The sequence below is a fragment of the Balaenoptera physalus genome (assembly GCF_965194825.1).
Source record: "Balaenoptera physalus genome assembly, chromosome: 21".
In the NCBI taxonomy this organism is placed as follows: domain Eukaryota; kingdom Metazoa; phylum Chordata; class Mammalia; order Artiodactyla; family Balaenopteridae; genus Balaenoptera; species Balaenoptera physalus.
This window is the reverse complement of record NC_138902.1, coordinates 21,141,032-21,155,441: the sequence shown is the minus strand read 5'-3', so window position 1 is coordinate 21,155,441 and position 14,410 is coordinate 21,141,032. Positions and strand designations below refer to the sequence as shown.

The following is a 14,410-nucleotide window of genomic DNA, read 5'->3' as shown; positions in this document are numbered from 1 at the left end:
ACATTTTATGGATGTAGATGAACCTTAATTTATATCAAGTAATCTTTCGTTTAACTCCCAGATTTCTAGTGGGTTGTTTTTTTGTTTTTTTTTTTTTTTGATAAATTGTTTGACTTGCAAGTTTCTAAAGCCTTTTTCTTTAGAATAGTGCTATAAATGGTAGTTAATTTCCTGAGTTAACTCCCCAGATCCTAATTGATACCTGTCACATGGCTAAGCTTCCCTGCTTGACAAATGGTACTACAGTGATTAAAACACAGGATCTGCTTATCATTATGTCCATGGAACTCTCTGTAATCCGTTCAGCACCTGGCATAGTGCCGGATACAATGGGCACTCAACAGAATCTGAATGAGTGGGAGCTGGGATTCCCTCTCTGTCCAGGTTGTCGTGGCCGGAGCAGCCAAGTAGAACACATGGTGTTCACTTTCTGGAATGTGGGAAGAGGGATGTGGATAGCAGAGAGGGCACACAGGATAGCAGCATTCCCTTGTGTATGTCTTCGGCAGTTGTCAGTAATTCAGCCTTAGCAGCTTTGATAAAGAAAGTTCTTTGGAAAGAGTGTTTATCACTGGCAAAGTTGAGAGAGAAGGGGGTGGCAAAAGGTATACTGAACAACAAACTTTACCTTAATTGAAATTTATAAAACACTGTACCCAACAGCAACAGAATATACATTTATTTTACATACACACAGAACATTTATCATGTTCTAGGCTATAAAACAAGGAATTGAAGGGCAGTTTTTTTTAAAGTTTAAGCATATACCTACCATATCATCCAGCTATTCCATTTTCAGCTATTTTTCCGAGAAGAAAGAAAACATACGTCCACACAAAGACCTGTACAAATCGATACATGAACATTCATAGTCATTTTATTTGTAAAAGCCAAAAACGAGAGATAACCCCGATGTCTCATAAACAAGTGAATGGGTACATGAACTGTGATGTGTTCATACCACAGAATACGACTCAGAAATAAAAATAGACTATTGTTACATGCAGCACCGTGGATGAATCTCAAAATAATTATGCTAAAGTGAAAGAAGTCGGACGAAAAAGGATACCTGCTTTATGGCTCCATTTGTATGAAACTTTAGAACATACATACTAATCTGTAGTGCCAGAAGGCAGATGAGTGATTGCCTGGGGATGAGGATAGTAGGACAAGGTAGAAGGAAGATGAAAGGAGCATGAGATAAGGAAACTTTTTGGGGGGTGATGGATATGTTCATTATCTTGACTGCTGTGATGGTTTCACAGGTTATACATATGTCAAAACTTATTGTAAAGCAAGATGTACAGTTTATATGTCAATTATACCTCAACAAAGCTGTCTAAAATATAAAGAAGCAAATAATAAAAAAGGCAGTCATGATTCTGGGGCTGTTTACTTGATCGTAGTGTTTATTGTACACCTACATGCAAATGGCATGACGTTTTACCATATACTGTGCTGGATCAACCAAAGGGTCTTGCTTGCTAATTTGTGCTTCTTCAAGCCAGAATCAATGGAAAGTGTTAGGAGTCTAGAAAATATTCTCCGTATTTCTCACCGAGGAAAAATCTTCTGTTATTATACATGGTTTACAACTGAGCGTTGATAATTTTTTTTTTTTTCCTTTGAGTAGTAACATGATTTCTAATGAGGAACTCGATCATGTTGTATCAGCTTGAGTAGAGAAGAGGACTAGAAAACATGGGGGTGAACCCGAACTCATAAAAACAGAGTAGGATAATTAGTTCCCTGGATCTGGAGGGTGAGGAAAATGGGCAGATGTTGATCTAAGGATACAGACTTCCAGTTAGAAGCTGAGCAAGTTTTGGGGAATCTAATACACAGTATTGTGAGTATATTTAAGGTACTGTATTATAGGTGTACTTGAAAGTTGCTGAGAAGGAGGTCTTACATGTTCTCATCACAAAAAGAGAAATGGTAATTTTGCGGTATGATAGAGGTGTTAGCTAATGCTGTAGTGGTAATCATTTTGAAATGTACATGAAAGTTTATTAGATCAAAAAGTACATTTGAAACTTAATATTATGTGTCAATTGTATGTCAAAGCTGGGGGGTGGGTCTGACTAAAGACTCACTAAAATAAGTAGAAACAAAACGTGGTGGTGATGATGATTCAGTGTTTGCTCCTTGCCTGTTGAATCAAGACCATATTCCTGAGCCGATGACGTGATACCCCCCCCTTGGTTTGATTCTCCGCTACCTGTTCACTTTTGGCTCCCCCTTCTCCCAGAATACACTGTGCTATCAGCCCCCTCTTCATTGCCTTGGTTAATGCTTTTTTTCTGCCTGTGCCTCTTCCCCACCTCGCCTTTTTATATCTATGTGGTAAAATGCCACCTATCCTTGAAGTTTCCGTTCCGATGCCCACACGTTTACTCTGATCCTCCCAGCTGGAAATGTCATCTGTGTTCTGTATTTTAGCACACATTAAGTAACGTATTTTGTACCGTAGGCCTTACGGTACAGCCAAGTCTGCCCTGCTGTTTCAGAACCGAACAGACACAGGGTTATGCAGTTGGCTACTCTTTAGATGCATTTCAATTGTTTAATAAACTTCTACATTTATTAAAATTACTGTAATTATCAATGCCAGTGAGGGAAGCAATGACAAGACAAGTAGGAGAAAAAACGGTTCAGTTGCGTTTTTGGACCACATTCTGTGTTCATTTGATTAGAGCTGAGGGGAGTGGTAGACTTACTGTCCTTGTGACATTTTTGTTTTCCTTAAGCTAATGTTTTAATCATGGACCCCCTTTTCCCCTCACATTTTTAGAACCAGGCGATGGCTAGGAAAGGAGAAGTCAGTTTGTAAATTTAAATCAGCCAGAAGTGATTCACTCTGATAATTCACACAGAGCTGCTCAAGAGTTGGCTTACTGGCATCTTAACATTAGAGTAATCATTGTGTCATGGAAAGAGCACGAATTAGGTAGGAGTTGAGGAATATTTGAAGAAATGTGTTTTGGGGGTCTCAGGTGGGCTATTCTGTGACCGTCCACTCCCTTGATCACTTCTTGTATTTATCTTCCAGGTCCGGACTCTCTTTGTCAGTGGTCTCCCTCTGGATATCAAACCTCGGGAGCTGTATCTGCTTTTCAGACCATTTAAGGTACCTTTTTTCTATCTTTCAGAAATTGTAAAAGGAGACAAAGACTGTGTGTATAAGCTTCATGGGGCTTTTTGGAGAAAGAAATGAAATGTTTGTGAAAGCACTGTTTTTTAAAAGGTTAGTGAGTAAAGGAGATTTGACAACTCAGTCCTAATATACGATTTTACTTTGGAAAGACTGAAACCGCCTTTTGTCCTCCCAGTAGCTAATCTAGAGAAGTCTCTTACTGACGTGGACATGCGTCTGTTTCTGTTCTACAGAACAGCTTCAGTGTCTTCCCTGTTTATCCTCTTGCCAATTAGGGGTGTTCTTCTGAGTACAGATCACCAAAAACATTATCCATGACTTATTCTGTATTTATATTTCAAATGCAGTAAAAGTCAAGCCCTATCCCTAGGAGGTTCCTTATCAGTTGAAATACTGCTGTTAGTACTATTCTTTGGAGACATAATAGGTTAAGTAGGCTTTTATGAACTAGACTGGGAACCTAACACCATTATTTTTTCCATGGGCAAAATGTCCAAAGTTGCAAAAACAGTAAAACAGAATTTTAAAGAATTGCTTGGTGTGAGCTGAGGGAAATCTTCCCTGTTGCTTAGTGAAATATTTAATGCAAGTTGTCTGTCCATTGTGACTGTCAAGGTAGAACTACTTTAGAGATAATTAATGTAGCTGGGATTGAAAATTTAACAGGAAATTGAACTAAAGCTGAAATAAGCATGCTCCAAGGAGAAACCTTGAAGGTTAGCCTTTGGAGGGTAGGAGGCAGCTGGGACTGGGCATGATGTGGGCTGAAGGCCTTGGCTCTCAAGGAGTGAACCTGGAAGTCATGACAGATTCAGGGCCTGTGTCTGGGCTGGTCACGCCAGCTGAGGACATGTCAGCAACAGTGCCTGGCCAGGGCCACACTTACGATCACGTGATGGGCCATCTTGATTGCTGATTAAAGATCCATCCCAATTTGAAGCAGGACCCCAGCCACAGAGGCAAGACAGGTTGAGGGACAGTATCTCGCTTCTTAGGGGGAGAGAGTAGGATGTGACAGCTGAGAACAGTTGGGTAGTAGAACGAGAAGGACGGTTGAGCGGGCAGCCAGTTAAAACCAGCAAAGATAAAACTGTCTAGTTTATGTGCCCCAAAGGCACCGTGTAATAATGGACATAACTCCATTCTGACAGCTCTCCTTTTAATGCAACAATAATGATGACATCACAGAGGGAAGCAGAAAGGTTAGCCATGAGGTTAGCTAGAGGAAGTGGGAAAGAAAGAGACGGTATTGTGGGGAGAGTGCCAGCTTTATAGAATTTCCCGAGTTTCTTCTGCAGGGTTGTAGGTTTTACTGTCTGTCTTTTTTGTAGGATGAGGACTTTTTAAAGCTAACTGATCCTCGTAAAGGACAAAATAGTTATGCTTTTGTATACATACAGAGAGGTTTAGCCAGCGAGCCCCTTAAGAATTATCTCATTTAATTCTCATCACAGTCATTTAAAGTGGGTTAGCCTCATTTTTTTCAAATAAGGGAAATGAAACTTGGAGCAGTTGAATACATTTTGCTCAAGTTTACACACATAATAAATGGCACGGCCAGGATTCAAACCCAAGAAGCAGTCATCCCTCATCTGAACTATTATTTGATACTACTTCTCCTTTTGTGACTTGAGAGGACAGTATATCCCTACTAGTGGTCTTTTACTTGAGTGAAACATCCATTTGTCCTTTGCCTCTGAGGCCTTCAGGGTGTTTAAACCTTCAGGTTTTTCAGAGAGTGAGAGCACCTTGAAAAAGGAAGAGGCAGGGCTGTGAATCACGACCTCTCTGGCTAGAAGAGCTCAAGGCCTTTGAGGTAAAATGTTTACAGTAGCTAATTAGTAACATAGTTCTCTGCTGGGAAAATAGGAGGATGAATCAATCCCAACATCCTGCCCAGAAACCCAAACGCTGAAGTCAGGACCCTGGTACATTCCTACCAACCCTCTTTTAATTAAAGTCCCCGGAGTCTGACCCTCGCCTGCAAATCTGTCTCTGCACCGATACGTGCGGTGGTCAATCATGTCAAGTGTTGTTTTTTCCCCTCTTGTGTCATCCATCAGTGCAAGCTAACAGTCATTGATTATTTTCAGAAATAAACAGACTTTGTTATCCTTATCCTGGGGAGCCAGGAGGGCTTAAGGGAGGGAGTGAAAGGAATGTTTCCATCTTCCTTGAGGATGAGCTGGAGTAAAAAGCCAACAGGGAATTTTCGCATCTCCCAATCAGAATACCAATGTGAAAACTGACAGCTGCAATAAATAAGCAAAAGAACTTAACAAATGTTAGCATCACTGCCTATTTAACCTTTCCTGGAAGTTTTGAAATTTTCATTAAGTTCTACCAAGTACGATCTTAATGTTTTATTGTTTTATAGCAAATATATGACCAAGTCATCACATACTCTGACCTTCCTAACTTAATTTATCCCCTTCCCTCTCCTAGTTCCATAAAATGAAAAAGACCTGCTGTTGACATAGACGCCATTTTCCTATGCATAAGTCCATTCATGCACTTACGTTTCTTTTCTCTATATATTTTCATGAATTCATGCACTTATGTTTCTTTTCTGAATTCCATGAAAATATATAGAGATAAGAAACATAAGTGCATGAATTTCAGGGCTTGATTTCTTTTAAAGGCCCAAGTATGCAAAGATTGGCGTATACATCATGCATGCATGTATGTGTGTATAAAATTTGTTTTCCCAGTTAACAGGCATTTGTGAGAAGAGTTGGTCAGTAGTCATAAAGGACTCATTTTCACGTGAGCAGGATGCTATTATTACAATTGCTCTTTTCTCCTATTACTCTTTATTTCTGGTCTAAATTTGGTTCTTTATTTTCAGGGCTACGAGGGTTCTCTTATAAAGCTCACATCTAAGCAGGTAAGAATTTCAGACTTGCACATAAATGATCACTTCCACAGAAGTTTGGATTGGCTTTCTTCAGGAATGTTACTAGGGCTCGACATTCTTTTTTTATTTCCATTAAGATTTTATTTATTTTGTTGTTGCTGTAAAGTTAAGGGTGAGATTGATTAGGAATTAGCACAGGAAAGTGATTCCTAATTCCATAGCCTCCAGCTAGAGTGTCTGAGACTATCCTCAAGCAAGGTAAATATAATGCATCCAGCATAGTTATATTGGGATTGATCTATATATTCAAAAGAAATTATTGATTATTATCCAAATTCACTTTTATTGCCATTTCTTTCCTGGGTGTTTTTTTTTGTTTGTTTTTTTGTTTTTAATAAAGTTAAACAGGCAAACTTTTCATTCACGATCGGTATGGGAATTTGATGACGAAGAATCAGGCTGTCTCTCAAACCCTTAATAACCGCAGGCAGAGTCTCAGGTCTAAAATGGAGCATAAAAGGTACAGAATGGAGGTAGTAACCAATGACCCTGATAGTTTCTGCAAGTGTCTTGAAAATTTGTAGCTATGTGCTTTTTTTTTTTTAAATGCTGAGCAACCAGCATCCTCTCTCTGGGTCACTTTTCATCTCTCAATAAGGTATTCTCTGGTTCATCAGAGAATAAGCTATGTTGCAACCATCCTTCTGGACTGAAAGATACTGAGTCCAAAGGAATTGTGACCCCTCTCTTTAGTTGGAACAGTATGGTTTATACACCTAATTAAACACACAGCTTTTTAAAGGCATCCCTTGGGATTTGAGATTAAAATGTTCATGATATAATTTTGATCATGCAGTGAGAATACAGGGCTTTTATCATTGTGTCATTATATCCCTTGCACTTACAGTGTACCAAAAGGTGATTCGGTTCTCTTTCCATTTTAAAAGATGAAGAAACTGAGGTACAGTGAATTCAATTTAGGAAAGTAGAGCCTTTCCACCCGAGTTTTCCTCTGTTGCCTTGTTCACTGCTGCTCACCTTCCAGCCCCTTCTAGATTTTTTTTTTTATGATTCTCTAAATCTCCAGCTGTGCCCTTGAAGAACCACCCACACAATCCCTTTGATTCATGTTAGAAATTTGGCTAAGCCACTGAGTCATGATTCTTCTGGACTGGCTTTCTTGTTTCTACCCATTGCCTGTGGTGATTTCTGTATCTTAGCTCTTCAGTTTGATATCACCTTTGACCCAGAAAAATAGACATCCCCTGATATTGTTTTCTTCATATTTCTTTTTCTTTCCTTAGCCCGTAGGTTTTGTCAGTTTTGACAGTCGCTCAGAAGCAGAAGCTGCAAAGAATGCTTTGAATGTAAGTACTAATGATGTTAATCTTTGGGGGTTTCCTTATGAGGTGGTAGGAAGTAATAGAACCTCTTTGGACAGGAAATCAAATGGAAGGAATATGACTGCTCGATCTAACAGGAAGGGATTAATTAATTAGCCCTCTGAAGAGATTTTTCCTAAAATTGTGGTTAGACGTGCAAACTATTAAATAACACTTTGCTCTTCTCTAGCTTTTACTGTAATGCTCAAAATACCTGATGATGTGGGTCTTTATTCAGCCCAGTCACATCCTATGGTGGTGTACAGTTTAGTTTGGCCATCATTATACTCTCAGTGGCTAAGCCTAAGTCAAGAATAGATCAAAATCTTGGCTTTCCTTAACACATGAGGTTTTTGTTTAAGGTATGTGGCTTAAACAAACAAACAAATTTACAGGTTGTAGTCTTTATTCTGATTGATTAAAAACTTGCATATACTGCTTTCCCAGAAGACATTCTGCATTGTGGTATAATAAAAGATAGTCAACTATAATTGAATAGAGATACCTGTATTTGGTTTGTAAGCATTTTGTAAGTAGGTTCATTTTTTTTAGGTTCTGCTTATAAGCAATATCATATGATATTTGTCTTTCTCTGTTTGACTTACTTCACTTAGTATGATAATCTCTAGGTCCACCCATGTTGCTGCAAATGGCATTATTTCATTCTTTTTTATAGCTGAGTACTATTCCATTGTATATGTGTACCACATCTTCTTTATCCATTCATCTGTCAGTGGACATTTAGGTTGTTTCCATGTCTTGACTATTATGAATAGCGCTTCTATGAACATGGGGGTACATGTATCTTTTTGAATTATAGTTTTGTCCAGATATATGCCCAGGAGTGGGAGCGCTGGGTCATATGGCAACTCTATTTTTAGTTGTTTGAGGAACCTCCATACTGTTTTTCATAGTGGCTGCACCAATTTACATTCCCCCAGGAGGCATCTTTCTAAATGCAGAAATATTCTGGGTCCTTCCGAATTGAAGTTTTCACCAGCTTCTTTTTCTTATTCTTATAAAGGAAATAACAGCAGCTGAAACTTGTTCACAGAATGGGCTTTCCATTGCCTTTCATTGTCTCTGCTCTGTGTAGAAACATGTCACTGACCCACTGTCTGAAAAACAGTATGTTTTTACAGTGGGTTGTTTATAGCTTGATTTTTTTTTAACAGAAGTTTATTTTTTAGATGTTTAAATGGTCATAGTCAACTGTGTTTCCTTGCCTTACTAGGCAGAGTATAGCTAACATCATTTCACTTTTTCTTAGTACTGAGGGTTGTATCGTTACACATAACCGGTATTGAGACATGCAGTAACATTGTGATAGAGGTGTTTAAGCCCATTCCTATGCCAGCTGGCCCCAGATCATTATGGTCTCTTGTCCTAAGGTCTGGTTTTAGACTCAGTGTTTGTTGCTCATATATTAATAACTTGGGAAGAACTCCAGGTGAAACAGGTCTCGTTCTGCTCTATTCTGTGGACCTAAGAAGAGTAACTCTTAAGACTTACCTGTGGAGTATTATACCTGAGCTTTCTTCTGCTCAGGTTGACTTGTGAGTTTAGAGCATCTATTAAGGTCCTGGGTCATCTCTTTCTCGATATTTTTAACTTTTATATAAAAGTATTAGAGGTTTTGTCCCTTAGACACTGTCCTGTTTCAGTTAAGAGAACTGAGGCCAGAGAGGATGGATGGCTCAGTCAGAAAGTACAGGTTTAGAGCTACAGCTAGAAGGAAGCCTCCTGTGTCTTAGTTCTGTCTACTTTATGTAACTTCTTGCTGTTTGCTTGTTCCATGGAATGTTGCTGCAATGACAGACTATTTTAATCACATTGTCTAGGACAAATGCCCGCAGTAAAGTTTGGTACATGACCGTGGAGCAGGGTTTCTTCTCTCTGCAGAGAAAATGGGCCCATTCAGGATAATGTATTTAATCATGAAACTGACACATCTCTGTGACCCAACATGCTCTTTTCACGATCATTTTTTCTAACTTGGTGAATTAAAAACATCCGATGCTCATAGCCATTACAAAATTTTTTCCTCATGTCATTCATCCAGCTTCTCTTAAAAGCTTTTCCTCACATTCCTTTGGGGGAAAGTTCCATGTTGTAATGTTTTGTTTTGTTCCACTATTGAGAAACGTAAGCCTCAATCCAGTAAGTTCCTCTATGTGGAGCAGTTCACAGCGTTAAAAACCACTTGTCCATGTTTAGAGCTTCTCTTCTTATTGTTGCCCTGTCTTGGCTCCTGTCTGGTTCAGTTATTAGTATTAAGTCTTGTCCCAAAATGACTTTAAATGATGTTTAAATCCATTTATTTTCTTCCATTTTTGGAGTATGCTTTAGTCAGTTTGATAATTTTATGGAAAAACATGCTCAGATTGAATTAAGTGGTAACATTGAACTTTTATCAGGGTGTTCGTTAAATCTTCTAAAGTAAATACAGTATATTTTGGTTTTATAGCAAAAACTCTCAAATTAAGCTAAAAATAACCCAAACCCAGACTTCCCTTCAGGTTATCTGTGGTCCCATTAATCCACATGACTAGAAACCCCATCCATTCTTTAACCCGACAGCAAAATATCTAACCTATCCTTTACTCTTCACACACAGTTATAATTTCTATACCAGCAGTGGGGAGCTGATAATCCAAACTATCAAATTATTTTTAGGATTTGTTTATAATTTTGGAATGTAAATCAAGTACAGTGATATTGACAGTTATAGTCTGGTTTAGTAAATATTTGATTTGTGGAAATTTTAAGAAGAAACACACACAGGAAGCAAGGCAGGCCTGGCAGTAAGGGCCCTGAGCAGAGGTGGGAGTAAACCATCTCTGGCTCTTCCTGCCAACTATGAAAACCCCAGTGGTGCCATTGTTGTGTAGCTGAAATCGTGTTTTCATAAGTAAGAACGACTGTAGTTAACACATGAGATCTGCAGGCCTGATGTGCTTCCTGCTTGTGTACACTTCCATGACAGGCTTTGTCTTACGTTGGTGTTTGAGATTCACTCGTGTAAAGTATTTAAAAAGATTACGTGTGGCCTGTTGAGTATATGTGCCATTTTGATTGATAGCCCTCCTCCCCTAATTTTAAATAGTTGTTATTGGCCTAGGTTTTATCATAGGCGTTATTATAAATTTATCAGAACTAAAGAAGTCTGCTGCAAACTGTGCATTACTACAAATTGTCTTCACAACTAAACATTGCTTAGGCTGTCACAATAATTTGCTTTACTCTCAATCCAGACTCACTGATGTTAGTGATCTCCAATTATCATGGCACCCTCAAGTCTATTGGGTTCTTTTATAAGTAGCTTTATTGAGCTATAACTCACCCATTTAAGGTATTTAATTCAATGATTTTGGGTATGTTGCTATTTTTGAGTATATAAAATATATATAACAATTTGACATTTTAATGATTTTTTTAAGTGTACAGTTCAGTGGCATTAATACATTTACCATGTTGTGCAACCATCCCCACTGTCTATTTCTATTTTTTCATCATCCCAAACAGAAACTTTGTAACCATTAAGCAATACCTCCCTATTACTCCTTTCCTCTAGCCCCTGGTAACCTCTAATCTATATTCTCTCTCTATTAACTTGCCTATTTTAGCTATTGAAATATCTGTCCTTTTGTGTCTGGCTTCTTTCACTTAGCATGGTGTTTTCATGATTAATCCATGTTGTAGCAGATATCAAAACATCGTTCCTTTTTATGGCTGAATAGTATTCCATTGTATGGATATTCCACATTTTGTTCATCTCTTCATCTATTGGTGGACACTTGGGTTGTTTCCACCTTTTGGCCGTTGAGAATAATGCTTCAGTGAACACTGGTGTACAAATATGCGTGAGTCCCTGGCTTTCAATTCCTTTGGGCATAAAGCTAGGAATGGAATTGCTAAGTCATAGGGTATTTATGTTTTTAGCTTTCTGAAGAGCCTCCAAACTTTTCCATATTGGCTGTACCATTTTACATTCCCACCAGCAATGTATGGGAACTCCAGTTTTCCCTGTGCTCACTAATACTTGTTGTTTTAAATTATAGCAATCCTACTAGGTGTGAAGCGGTCATTGGTTTCTTGATAAATACTTTTTGACTAATTTCAGTAGTAGATTTGATTTCTCTTGAAACCCCATATGACTTAAAATATTGTTTCTTTTAATGGGGATTAGTAACATTTCTTTTCTGTGATGGCAGTATAGAATTGTTTTACCTTTACATAGTTTACCTGTTCATAAAAGAAAGGAGGGAAAAACCCAACCCTTGGATGATTGATTTAATAAGATAAGACTTGGGCTTTGTATTCTCTCTTATACATTATGCCAGGCATGAAGGAAAGGTGTTTTCTTAAGGTCTGAATAGACTTTGAATTAAAGAGAAAAAAGCAGTTTGGTTTTGAAGAGGAAAAAGATGGCAGTCATCTTAATAAGCAGAAAATGAAGAGGTCTTGAGGATATATAGTACTAAATTATTTCTTGGTTACTGAGGAAATTTATTCAATAGTGTGAGGTAAAAAGAATTTTTAAAAAAATCTTTAGTTTGTAAGAAGCATGCTGAAAAGTTACTTGGTAGTGTCACATGTTGAAAAAACTGACATAATCAGAAAAATGTAGTTTTCTCCATCTCCATAAATTCCTGGCATTGAAGTAAACACTGTAGTTATTTATATCACAATGATTCAGCCTTGTGCATAATTTGTTTTGTTGAATAGCTTGAGCTCTCCAACTACTGAGTTTTAAAACACTTGTATATAATAAATTTATTATTCCTATACCAGGTTTCTCATCTGTGAAATAAGGGTATTACTTCCAAGAGCGTTAAAGGGAAATTACCAAGCAAAAACACTTGCAAATGTTCTAAATGTGAACCCATACCATGAATATACCTTCTCAGTGAAAAGATGTAGCCATAAAGTCCTGGTACAAACTCTTGAGTACAGAGGAATACCAGGGTACTCGAGAAACAGGTATTGGCCACACAGAAACAGAAGTCTAGACTACAGTCTCTGGTTCCTATAGCACAGGTTCTTCTGACAGTTTGTGCAAGTCAGGACGTTTTATTGTAATATTTGTACAGCTTGCGGGTTAGATGAATTATTTCCACTAAACAAAACTTTTCACATACACAAGCATCCAGATGGCTTGTCTCAGCTCCCTGTTCACCAGGCACCATGTCAATATGTTTCTTATCAGTTTTAAAAATTTCTCCCTAAATTTCTCTTAGCTCAAAGTGGTTGAAGAGACCCAATTACTGTGATCCCAGCTGGGACTTTTGGATGGGAAATATGCAGGGCTGCCAGATGAGATCATGAGTCTGATCTAGTGTTTATCTGTTAAATCTGTTTATAACTGCTTACTCTTGACTTGCAGTTTTAAAGCAGCCATTTAATGTCACTGGGTTGGGGACTGTGCCTGTGTCAGTCTAGAGCCGCCATAATGCAGGGTTGATGGACTCTCCTCTTTTTCTCAACGACTTTGTGCACTTTGGGGCTTGACAAACAGCTTAGATCCGGCTAGCCCCCCTCCAAGAACTTTGAAATAGCCCCTTTTTTGCAGGGGAGAGAGTGCTGTGCTCTGCTCTTTCTTGCAGCTTGGGGTTGTTATAAAATCTCTCTAGGATGGTGCAGCACATAAATTAAAAGTGGTTCTGAAAGAGCAAATGAAGGTGACTGTGAGGAATTTGCTGAATTCCCAATTAGAGTCTTTGCCTGAAGAAAAGTAGGTTATTTAGATCTGTTAAGCATTCACATAGGAAAGCAGGAAATAAAATGCTGGTGAAAGAAATCCTAAGGAAGTTTGAAGAAGGAAAAGTAGCTGGAAGTGTTAGCGTCATCCTTTCTCCAAGGAAATTGGCAGGAAGAACCACAGGTTCTCACACGTAAACCGGTCTGTATTCTAATGACAAGTATATGTGGAGATCTCAAGTTTGCCCAGCTTTTCCCTAGGTAAAATAGTTCATCAGATACTACATGGCTGTGTGAAACTGCCCTCAGACTTTGCATTGTGGCCTTTTTTCAAGGATCTACTTGTTTAAACTTATCTAGACTCTCTTTTTAAAATGCTATCTTGTATTGACCTTGCCCTTACTCCATGGTTCTTCAGGCATTTCGAAATGCTGAGAAGGTATTTGCCCCTGTTGTAAATGAAAGTAGAAAATACAGTTAGTGTTCATGGAACCTGAAGTGCAAAGAATGAGTTATTTGCTAGGATTCCTTTCCGTAAGGAAGCCAAGCTAGTTTTAGAACCAAAGATCTTGACTCCCTAGGCCATGTACATTACTGATTGTTCTGCAGTGCAGCACATTTTCGTGCCTTAAGTCACTGTCTTTGTTGTAAAATTACTCTTTTACTCCTTAGTGAATGATCAAACCATCATAATGACAAGTGGCTATGGATCTCCCTTCAGCATTGGCTTTTATGTTTCTGATTATCTACACAGATTTGAACTATTGGTCCACAAAGCTGAAACCCTTTGTCTTACTCTGTAATTAGAATGCATTAGAACATTTTAAAGCCTTGGGGAGTAGGGTAGGACTTAACCCTCTTAAAGTGGAATAGGTTATCTTGACAGGGCATTTGTTAATTATTCTATTCTTATTTCCTTACACATATATACAGCATTTCTTTCTTTATAATTAAATGCAAACTTTTCTTGCTGTTTCAGTAGACTTTAATACTTATTACATGGAAATATTTTTTATTTTTATTTTTTTTTTTAATTAATTAATTAATTTATTTATTTATTAATTTACGGCTGTGTTGGGTCTTCGTTTCTGTACGAGGGCTTTTCTCTAGCTGCGGCAAGCGGGGGCCACTCTTCATCGCGGTGCGCCGGCCTCTCACTATCCCGGCCTCTCTTGTTGCGGAGCACAGGCTCCAGACGCGCAGGCTCAGTAATTGTGGCTCACGGGCCTAGTTGCTCCACGGCATGTGGGATCTTCCCAGACCAGGGCCCGAACCCGTGTCGCCTGCATTGGCAGGCAGATTCTCAACCACTGC

The 14,410-nt window shown here is 38.5% G+C and overlaps 1 protein-coding gene across 3 annotated transcripts in view; it reads left to right on the top strand.

Annotated features, from left to right (window-relative positions):
* RBPMS (RNA binding protein, mRNA processing factor) overlaps positions 1-14,410 on the top strand; it is a 187,871-nt gene that overhangs the window by 74,093 nt on the left and 99,368 nt on the right. For all 3 annotated transcript variants that reach the window (XM_082444697.1, XM_082444695.1, XM_082444696.1), the window contains 3 exons: positions 3,053-3,130; positions 6,006-6,044; positions 7,319-7,381. In XM_082444697.1, the coding sequence (XP_082300823.1) occupies positions 3,053-3,130; positions 6,006-6,044; positions 7,319-7,381 (180 nt within the window). The remainder of the gene's footprint in view (positions 1-3,052; positions 3,131-6,005; positions 6,045-7,318; positions 7,382-14,410) is intronic.